The sequence below is a fragment of the Lipotes vexillifer genome, unplaced genomic scaffold, assembly GCF_000442215.2.
Source record: "Lipotes vexillifer unplaced genomic scaffold, Lipotes_vexillifer_v1.1 scaffold1176, whole genome shotgun sequence".
In the NCBI taxonomy this organism is placed as follows: Eukaryota; Metazoa; Chordata; class Mammalia; order Artiodactyla; family Lipotidae; genus Lipotes; species Lipotes vexillifer.
Genome location: NW_006795223.1, coordinates 168571 through 180107, shown reverse-complemented (window position 1 = coordinate 180107; position 11537 = coordinate 168571). Strand labels below are relative to the sequence as shown.

General features: G+C 35.6%; 1 protein-coding gene across 2 annotated transcripts in view; it reads right to left on the bottom strand.

Annotated features, from left to right (window-relative positions):
- RASSF6 (Ras association domain family member 6) overlaps window positions 1-11537 on the bottom strand; it is a 48122-nt gene that overhangs the window by 7846 nt on the left and 28739 nt on the right. The window contains exons 4-7 of one of the 2 annotated variants that reach the window (XM_007467565.1): window positions 8516-8613; window positions 6785-6969; window positions 3514-3615; window positions 3129-3180 (exon numbers count right to left, since the gene is read on the bottom strand). In XM_007467565.1, the coding sequence (XP_007467627.1) occupies window positions 3129-3180; window positions 3514-3615; window positions 6785-6969; window positions 8516-8613 (437 nt within the window). The remainder of the gene's footprint in view (window positions 1-3128; window positions 3181-3513; window positions 3616-6784; window positions 6970-8515; window positions 8614-11537) is intronic. The other variant, XM_007467566.1, reaches the window with a different exon arrangement.

Here is an 11537-nt window from a genome sequence, read left to right as displayed (position 1 = left end):
TAGTTCCTTTAGGTGTAACATTATTGTTTATTTGAGATGTTTCTTGTTTCTTGAGGTAGGCTTGTATAGCTATAAAATTCCCTCTTAGAACTGCTTTTGCTGCATCCCACAGGTTTTGGATCCTTGTGTTTTCATTGTCATTTGTCTCTAGGTATTTTTTGATTTCCTGTTTGATTTCTTTAGTGATCTCTTGGTTATTTAGTAACATATTGTTTAGCCTCCATGTGATTGTGTTTTTTACATTTTTTTCCCTGTAATTGATTTCTAATTTCATAGTATTGTGGTCAGAAAAGATGCTTGGTATGATTTTAGTTTTCTTAAATTTACTGAGGCTTGATTTATGACCCAAGATGTGATGTATCCTAGAGAATGTTCCATACGCACTGGAAAAGAAAGTGTAATCTGCTGTTTTTGGGTGGAATGTCCTATAAATATCAATTAAATCTATGTGGTCTATTGTGTCATTTAAAGCTTGTGTTTCCTTATTAATTTTCTGTTTGGATGATCTGTCCATTGGTGTAAGTGAGGTGTTAAAGTCCCCCAGTATTACTGTGTTACTGTCGATTTCCTCTTTTAGAACTGTTATCAGTTGCCTTATGTATTGAGGTGCTCCTATGTTGGGTGCATATATATTTATAATTGTTATATCTTCTTCTTGGATTGATCCCTTGATCATTATGTAGTGTCCTTCCTTGTCTTTTGCAACATTCTTTATTTTAAAGTCTATTTCATCTGATATGAATATTGCTACTCCAGCTTTCTTTTGATTTCTGTTTGCATGGAATATCTTTTCCACTTTCAGCCAGTATGTGACCCTAGGTCTGAAGTGGGTCTCTTGTAGACAGCATATATATGGGTCTTGTTTTTGTATCCATTCAGCCAGCCTGTGTCTTTTGGTTGGAGCATTTAATCCTTTCACATTTAAGGTAATTATCAATATGTATGTTCCTATTACCGTTTTCTTAATTGTTTTGGGTTTGCTTTTGTAGCTTCTTTTCTTCTCTTGTGTTTCCCACTTAGAGAATTTCCTTTAGCATTTGTTGTAGAGCTGGTTTGGTGGTGCTGAATTCTCTTAGGTTTTGCTTGTCTGTAAAGCTTTTGATTTCTCCATCAAACCTGAATGAGATCCTTGCTGGGTAATCTTGGTTGTAGGTTCTTCCCTTTCATCACTTTAAGTATATCATACCACTCCCTTCTGGCTTGTAGAGTTTTTGCTGAGAAATCAGCTGTTAACCTTATGGGAGTTCCCTTGTATGTTTTTTGTCATTTTTCCCTTGCTGCTTTCAATAATTTTTCTTTGTCATTAATTTTTGCCATTTGATTACTATGTGTCTCGGCATGTTTCTCCTTGGGTTTGTCCTGTATGGGACTCTCTGCATTTACTGGACTTGGGTGGCTATTTCCTTTCCCATGTTAGGGAATTTTTTGACTATAATCTCTTTAAATATTTTCTTGGGTCCTTTCCCTCTCTCCTCCTTCTGGTACCCCTATAATGCGAATGTTTTTGGATTTAATGTTGTCCCAGAGGTCTCTTAGGCTGTCTTCATTTCTTTTCATTCTTTTTTCGTTATTCTGTTCCACAGCAGTGAATTCCACCATTCTGTCTTCCAGGTCACTTATCCATTTTTCTGCCTCAGTTATTCTGCTATTGATTCCTTCTAGTGTAGTTTTCATTTCAGTTATTGTATTGTTCATCTCTGTTTGTTTGTTCTTTAATTCTTCTAGATCTTTGTTAAACATTTCTTGCACCTTCTCAATCTTTGCCTCCATTCTTTTTCTGAGATCCTGGATTATCTTCACTATCATTATTCTGAATTCTTTTTCTGGAAGGTTGCCTATCTCCACTTCATTTAGTTGTTTTTCTGGGGTTTTATCTTGTTCCTTCATCTGATACATAGCCTTCTGCCTTTTCATCTTGTCTATCTTTCTGTGAATGTAGTTTTTGTTCCACAGGCTGCAGGATTGTAGTTCTTCTTGCTTCTCCTCTCTGCCCTCACTCTGGGTCTTTAACTATTTGCTGGGCTTTTTTCAGAGGCAGCAGGGTAGAAAGACATCACAAGGTCTGCTTCTAGGCCTTCTGCTTCTGCTCCAAGTCCTCTTCAGTGGTGCCTATCTTTGTGATTTTCTTCCATTGCAGTTGATAGTTGAATCAATTTTAAAACTTTGTTTATGTGCCTACAGTTGCTTTCATTGTGACCCTTCTTCATAATGTTTGTATCTTCTATCAATACATTTTTATACAGTGCAATGTTTCTACCTGTTAGTTCTTTTCTAAAACAACTAGAATGAATACACACACACACACACACACACACACTCTTAGAATTTTCAAAAATTTAATATATTTCTTATATTTAAGCTTTTGATTTATAAGGACTTGAATTTTGTATGTGTTTGGAAATCCAGCTTTTATTTTTTTTGTAATTGTTCCAGATCAAAATGTATTATTTTATTCTATTCAATTTCTGGCTCAAACATTCTGATACTTAAATTATAACCTGAGCTATTTTTATAATTTAACATTTAAAATTTTTCAGTTTTAAGGCTTTCAAAAATTTCATTTTAGTATTGCTTTAGGGTTTCTCTAATCTTTCACTCCCTGCTCCTAGCACCCCACATATAGACTCTTTCCAATGTCCTGCTGCTAAACTTTTACCTCCACCACAATGTTCCGCACATTTTTCTCTACTGAGGAGGAGAGAACACTCCCACAATGTGTCAGACACTGTGCTAAGAAAGATGAGGAAGAAATGATATGTAATGATGACTCTAGTAAGAGCTAGAATGATAAGAGAAAGTGAAAAAGAAAGAAGTACAGAGGTCAACTTAAATGCCTAACAATTCCTGGGAACCTTCCACCTATTCTCCAGTGCTCTTTGATTACCATTCAGATAATTTAATGACTGACCAACAAGCAAAGTCTTTGTATTATAAACTCTTCTAGGATACCTTATTCTTAGGGTGTCTTCCTTGGAAATTGTGAAATACGAATAATGTAAAACACTCCCTGCCTCTTCCCTCCTTCCTGTTCTTCCACAGAAGGAGGTAAACTGCTTTTCTGCCTTTCTTATGGGCAGAAAACGATAACACACTGGAGTCATGTTAGAACAACCACCAAGCTTTCTTACCTCCTGTTGCAAAAATAATGTAAAGTGCAAAATCCTGGGCACTATTTTCAATCTGTCAATGGAAAAGAAAGAACAGACATGAATTCTTTGTTGTCAATGTTTTCTAAGCCAACCAGACCCAAATTATATATGTTTCTTCACTTTCATTTTTCACTTTCAGATATAAAACATTTTCTGCTCCCTGGGGATAATGTAATTTCTCAGGCACAGTCCATTTATATTATAAATGGACCCATGCAGTTCAAACCTGTTTTGTTCAAGGGTCAACCATACATAGGAAAGAATTCTTTGGAACTGAACATTTAATTTCAGAAAAATCCATTTATGTGCCTACAGTTAAATTATATACAAGATATTTATAGCTCAGTTCACTGATAAAGATTACCTTAAATTTTTGGAGAATTTGCTTAATTACTTCTTCAGTTCTCATATTACTGTTTATTCTGACCTTCGTTTCTGATCCAAAGGCTGGAGTGAAAATTGATGTCTAGAAGAGAAAAGAAAAAGATTGATATAATTTTAAGGACTTAACATGACAAACTAACGAGAGTCAACATTTTGAACCTGGCCTTCCTTTGGACAAAAAAATCCAAGATCATCAGTTTAAAAATTTGCTTTCTTATTTTTACTTTCTTTGTTGTTGTTGAATACTGTACTATGTATGCCTTTAAGCAGCTTTATATTTCTTCTAGAGTAAGTTAGGTAAAACATTATTTGAGAATGTTCAAAACAGTTTCACTAGATGGTCACACCATTCTTCAGTGTAGTTTAAGATTTCAAAATTCCCTCCTGGTTGGGAATAATTGTTCTAAATTGTTTTAATTTGAACTGTATAAAATCACTCCTTTTCGGTTGGTCAGAAATGGTCCAGTGTTGGCAATTTCATATGATTCAGCCTATATCTCAACTGAGGATTGAGGTAAAAGTGCTGCTAATTGAATATCTAGAACAATATTTCCTGCAAGTTGCTCTAATCAAGAGTCTGCCTTTTAGATAATACTTGGTAAAAGATTTCTATGGTCAGATAAGTCTGACACATCTCTCTTGGGGATTAGTAATGCACCATAAAAAATCATAAGAAACATATAACCATAAAATTTTTTCTCATTATTTGATCATTATTCCTATTTTAAAATAAATAGAATCCTGAGAGAGATGAAAAAAATTAAATGGAAAATTCCAGAAATAAACAATTCATACGTTTTAAATTGTGTGCCATTCTGAGTAGCATGATAAAATCTTGCACCATCCTACTCCATCTGGCCCAAAATCCCCAACCATTGACAATGTCTGCTCCTGACAGCCAACTATCGACGTCATCATGGCTTGATGGTCCAGGATCATCTGAAGCAGATGATCCCCCTTATGACATACTGTCAGAAGGTCAAGAGTAGCTTAATGCTGCATCACCATGCCTCCATTATTCACCTCACTTCGTCTCATCACACCACAGGTATTTTATCATCTCACACCCTTACAAAGGTGAATACAGTGCAATAAGATATTTTGAGAGAGATGGAGGGAGAGAGAGACCACATTCACATAACATTTTTTACAGTGTATTTTTATAAATATTCTACCTTATTATTAGATATTGTTGTTAACATCTTATTTTGCCTAATTTGTACATTAAACTTTATCATAGGTATGTATGTATAGGAAAAAACATAGTATATATAGAATTCAGTACTATCCTTAGTTTCAGGTATCCACTGGGAGTCTTGGAATGTATTCCCTTGGGACTACTGCATCACAATCTAAGCCTCTAATACTGGAGGCATTATCAAGAGGTTTCATGATATAAAAACATATCTTATGACTATATCAACTTAAATTCCTAGATGCCCATCATTGCATACACATTGATAGAGTGCTTTGGGTTTTGGGGTTTTGTTTTCTGCTAGTTATTATACTGCAGTGAATGATATTTGTGTGAAATATCTTTAGTTCCACTTGATCTCTTTCAATCAATATCAATAAAGCTAACTGTAAACGGAGTTCTTCCTTCGTGCAGATACTTTTGCTAAGTACTGAACTCACCTCATTCCACTTAATCCCATCAACAGCCTTGTAAAGAAGGAAGGATGAAGGAATGAAGGCTAAGAGGTTGAGTAATTTTTTATTTGCTCAGCAAGAATTTGCAATCAGGTCATCAGGCTGCAATGCCCAAGCATTCAGCTATGATGCTGTGCTGCCAACTTTAGTGCCCATTTCATTCTTAGCTCCGCATATCCCATCTGGAAGCTGCTCATTTGGAATAATGTGGCTTTCACAGCCTACTTTAACACAAATCACCTCACAAGTGCTGATGACATACAGCATAATTCTGAGGAGAAGAAGAAACCAGGACAATTGGTAGTTGTATATCTGTGGGGGACTGTCAATGTTACTTTTTGGCCAGGAGGAAGTTCTTGAGCCAGAAAAATGTCTAATTTGAACAGAGAATTCACAAGGGAGATTTCTCCATACCAGTCTCCAAAGGAACATATGGATACTCTCCCAAGGGATGAAAAGGAAGGAAAAAAGGTAGAAAGCCCTAAAGAAAAAAAGCTTATGATGAATGAGTCAATATTTTGTATGAAAGGGCTTAGAGTGGTGCCTTGCACAGAGTGAGTGCTTTTTAAGTATTTATTAAATGAATGGATGAATGATTGCTAAAGTATATGACATGAAAATTTTGAGCTCTACAAAAACATGATGTATTTCCTACCTTCGGCCAAGTTAAATGTCTTATAAATACTATAGAAAGGCACATATATATTTAATACATATTAAGTGAAAAAAATCAAAATGCAAATAGTATAAACTACAATTGCACTTGTGTAAAAACTGATATGGGTTTATGTATAAGACTTGGAAAATTTAATTGATCAGAATAAACAAGCCTAAAGCTGATTTTTTCCTATTTAAATATTAATGTTTGAATGTACTTTGATCCAATCTCTTTTGTAGCACTTACATATTTTAATACCATTTGTGGATGTATTGGTTTCTTTGCCCAAGCCCTGAGCTCCATGCTGGCAAAGGCATCGAGTCATCTTTATATTTCCAGTGTGTATCACAGGGCCTGCAACTTAGGGTTCACTGATCATGTTGGTTAAGAACTTGGGTTCTGGCATCAGACAGAAGCTGGGTTCAGGTTCAGAGTTGCTACTTAAAAGCAGTGGACCGGTGATGGATTGTGTAACCTCTGTGAACCTCAGTTAACTCATAAGTAAAGTAGGGAACATAATGGTATCTGCTTCATAGGATTGTTTTAGTGATTAATGAGATAATCCATCAAAACAGTTTAATGCTTAACACGTAGAGAGTACCCAATAATCATAGTAGTAGTATATCTAAAGGCATTATTATTTTTTTAAATTATAAATTGAATTGAGGGCTTCCCTGGTGGTGCAGTGGTTGAGGTCCACCTGCCGATGCAGGGGACACGGGTTCGTGCCCCGGTCTGGGAAGATCCCACATGCCGCGGAGCGGCTGGGCCCGTGAGCCATGGCCACTGGGCTGGCGCGTCTGGAGCCTGTGCTCCGCAATGGGAGAGGCCACAACAGTGAGAGGCCCACGTACCGCAAAAAAAAAAAAAAATTGAATTGAGTGATATTCTTTGCACAATAGACAACATTCTTTTAAATGACATTAGTGAAACTGTAACTCACTTCATGGTTATAAAAGTGTCCGTTAATAGAGGCCCTATGCTTCTGTTTGTCCTTTCTGTCCATCATCAGAGGCTTCATCCTTTTTCTCACCAGGGTTGCTTCACTCATTGTTCTATAGAGCAATGGGGATTCAGGTTCTTCATCTGCATGAAGCTTCAGAGTGCTACTGTGATAAGATAAATAATCTGGGGAGAATAAAGGTTATAAGCCCATATAATTTAGCTGCTCACCTCTTTGCATCGTGGGTGGATTTGATTACATACTTAGTAATTATATAGCTAAGCAATGGACTATAATGCTTTTAAATAGAAAATAGCAATGATCTTCTTTAAGAATAGGGCCATCTGGTGACACTTGTTTTCCATTTTACCTTGGTTATATTGTAATTAGAGTATAAGCAAGTGATACTTCATCTTTCTCTAGTACTAGTGCTTAAATAAAAATAGATTTTTATTGTATCTTTGGTGCCAAGAGATTGGGATTCCCTTGTGTTTAGATGAGTGTTGTCAAAGGGCTAATTATAAGGACCCTTATATAAAAGATGCCAAAAGGCCATAAGACAAAAATAAGGGAATCTGGGGAAGGAGCATCATGTTTGTTACAGAATCTGAGTTGTTATAGAGACAGCAGAGAGGACTGAACTGAGAACACTTTGAAAAAAATTAAGCTAAACATTGGAAGTTGTTGGTAGATTCATGAAGATAATGCCAGCACCATACCCTTGTTCAGTCTGAAGTCAGTTTGGTAATATCACCATCCCGGGAATGTGAACCCCACCCCAGCCTCAGTCATCATCTTCTCCTTGGATCTCTACATATTACATGAAAATGAAAATCCATGTAAAATATAAGATATCATGCCAGAGTCTCAGTAAATGACAGATACTAGTATTATTACTAACACATCATCATTATTATGATTACTGTTGTCACATGTCATAGGGGCTGGTATTTTCCATTTGTTTGTCAAATTTGATATGAACTTACTTGATGTTCAAGTAGATTTCTCTTTTTTAAATAAATGCTTGAAACAACCCTATCAGATATAATGAATGCAGTGTATCTGCCTCTGAGAAGTAATGTTATACAAATATCTATTAACCGAAATGTTCAACTTCTCAAAATATGTAAAATTCAATCTGAAGGGCTTGGTCTAACATAGAAATCTTCTGAGTATAATAAATGATCCTAATCCTTGGGGAAAATATAAAACAATTTCATGTACACAAACTTTATTCAAACCATCAGTTCTCCCTAATCTAGTAAATCTAAGGGACTTCATGTAATTTAAAAAATAATGTTTTTATATAGCAAAGTAAAGTTCTTAAACATCATATGAGCACTGTAGTGACTTAAGTTAGTATTTTCTTAAAATATATTTTTTTAATATAAAATAAGGGTTTAATAAGTAACGGTAGGGCTTCCCTGGTGGCGCAGTGGTTGAGAGTCCGCCTGCTGATGCAGGGGACACGGGTTCGTGTCCCGGTCTGGGAAGATCCCACATGCCGCGGAGCGGCTGGGCCCGTGAGCCATGGCCGCTGAGCCTGCATGTCTGGAGCCTATGCTCCACAATGGGAGAGGCCACAACAGTGAGAGGCCCGCGTACCGCAAAAAAAAAAAAAAAAAAAAATAGTAACGGTATATAAAATGTTGAATTTCAGAAAAACATTTAGGGTTCATGCTTTGCATTAGTTTAAAAAAGTCTCCTCATTAATAAGATTTTGATACTGACCTTCCTGGGAATCTGTTGCTCCAGACGCTGGAATCTGAGTCCTGTCCAAATCACTAATACGGTAAAGATCATCAAATTCTCCCCAGCGTGTCATTCCCCTGAAAAGTAATAAATCTTGTAAGTGATATTATTCTGTTCATAAAAAGGCGTAGGATGGTTTTCAGATTTACAGTATTAATATAATGCTGTGGGCCTCTGTAGGTAGACACATCATCCTAAGTTATAACAATGTTTTATATTATTAAAATTATATTTATACCAGAGTAGTCAGCTTGCATTTTAAATAATTCTTGTACTGATTTTGAGCATGTTTTGACACAATAATTCAGTTACACACTGAACCACAAGATTATATAGATTCTGTAAAACATATGTGCCAATGGAATTAGTAGAAACCAATATAATCAATTGTTTTTAACATCTTTATTGGAGTATAATTGCTTTACAATGGTGTGTTAGTTTCTGATTTATAACAAAGTGAATCAGCTATACATATACAATATCTCCTCCCTCTTGCATCTCCCTCTCACCCTCCCTATCCCACCCCTCTAGGTGGTCACAAAGCACTGAGCTGACCTCCCTGTGCTATGCAGCTGCTTCCCACTAGCTATTTATTTTACATTTGGTAATGTATATATGTCCATGCCACTCTCACTTTGTCCCAGCTTACCCTTCTCCCTCCCCTTGTCCTCAAGTCCATTCTCTACGTCTGTGTCTTTATTCCTGTCCTGCCCCTAGGTTCTTCAGAACCCCTCCCCCCCCTTTTTTTTAAGATTCCATATATATGTGTTAGCATACAGTATTTGTTTTTCTCTTTCTGACTTACCTCACTCTGTATGACAAACTCTAGGTCCATCCAACTCTCTACAAATAACTCAATTTCATTTCTTTTTATGGCTGAGTAATATTCCATTGTATATATGTGTCACATCTTTATCCATTCATCTGCGATGGACACATATGTTCACCTTATTTTTGATAAGGGAGGCAAGAATATACAATGGAGAAAAGACAGCCTCTTCAATAAGTGGTGCTGGGATAGCTGGACAGCTACATGTAAAAGAAAGAAATTAGCACACTCCCTAACACCATACAGAATCCGTTCTTATACAGATATCTCACAATGCTTTTAGGAGAGTTTAGATACAAAGTGTTTATTCTGCCAACTTGCATTAAGTTCCTGTTGTATTCAAAGCATTTTTAGGTAAAGTGACTCCAATATAATGATATAAAGCCTATCTTTAAGACCCTTGAGCACTATAAAGAATACGATTTATAAAGGAGGAAAGTGTATGAGAAACTTCTTTTCTGACAATCATGATTTATATAGGGTACTAACAATTTTCAATGCATTCTAATGCCCAGAATACATAAAACTGGGCAACTGCTTATTTTTACCAGTTGGGCCAACACTCATTGTTATTTTCTTTCTGGCTTTAGATAAGCTACTTATCTTCTCTGTGCATTAGTGTTCTCACCTATGAAATGGGGATGATTATAGTATGAGGTAGGATAAGGTTATTGAGAAGATTAAATGAGTTAATTTGTGTAAAATCCTTGAAAAAGTGCCCAACACATAGTAAGCACTCAATATGTGTTAAAAACTGTCGTGATCATCCTCATCTTCATTGTTATCCTCATCATAATCCCCATCATCTGTATCCATTTCATGATGGGTCAGGAGCCATTAGGGATCCAAGGTATTCCTAGATGTCTCTAGGTTAATAGACACTATCGTAGCTGGGACCAGTCTTAGTCCTACTAAGAGTCTCTTCCATAATGTCTGTTTTCCTTATGACCAAAAAATATTCACCCATAGGGAATCTGTGGCATTAATTCTTCCCAAATGTCACTGGTGGCAATAGCAACAAAAAATGCTTATTCATACTAGTGGTGGCAAATATGAATAAACATGGTCCTTTTCTTCCTTGATCTCTGAATTCCTTTGATGTCTTTTTACAACTTCTATATCATTTGAGCCTCATAATAAAAGCCTTATGACATAGATAAGATAATCCTAATATATTTATTAATTTTCTAGTAAGCTGTACTATACAGAATATAGCCAGTCAAAATAAATGTCTTAAAAGTCCAAGAACTTTAGGCAATAACTTTAACTCAAAGGAGAACTGTTTTGGTCCTGACTCAGACTCTAGTTATTCTTCCTTTTTTATTTTCAATTGAAGTATAGTTAATTTACAGTCTTTTAGGTGTACAGCAAAGTGATTAAGATATATATATATATATATGTATATATTTCCTTTTTCAGATTCTTTTCCATTATAGGTTATTACAAGATATTGAATATAGTTCTTGTGCTATACAGGAGGTCCTTGTTGTTTACCTATTTTATATATAGTAGTGTGTCTCTGTTAATCGCAAACTCCTAATTTATCCCTCCTCCACTTTTCCCCTTTGGTAACCATAAGTTTGTTTTCTGTGTCTGTGAGTCTATTTCTGTTTTGTAAATAAGTTCATTTGTATCATTTATTTTAGATTCCACATATAAGTGATATTTGTGGTATTTGTCTTTGTCTAACTTACTTCACTCAGTATGATGTTCTCCAGGTCCATCCATCTGGCTGCAAATGGAATTATTTAATTCTTTTTTATGGCTGAGTAATATTCCATTATATATATATATATATATATATATATATATACAACATCATCTTTATACATTCATCTTTCAATGGACATTTAGGTTGCTTCCAAGTCTTGGCGACTGTAAATAGTGCTGCTATGAACATTGGGGTTCATGTATCTTTTCAAATTAGAGTTTTAATCTTTTACGGATATATGCCCAGGAGTGGGATTGCAGTATAATATGGTAACTCTATTTTTATTTTTTTAAGGAACCTCCATAATGTTCTCCATAGTGGCTGTACCAATTTACATTGCCACCAACAGTGTAGGAGGGTTCCCTTTTCTAGCTATTCTTATGATAGATAAAATTATCAATTTTCCCCAATCTATAGAAGATTAATTTAAAAAGGCAGATGTGATTATCATAGAAAGAGTG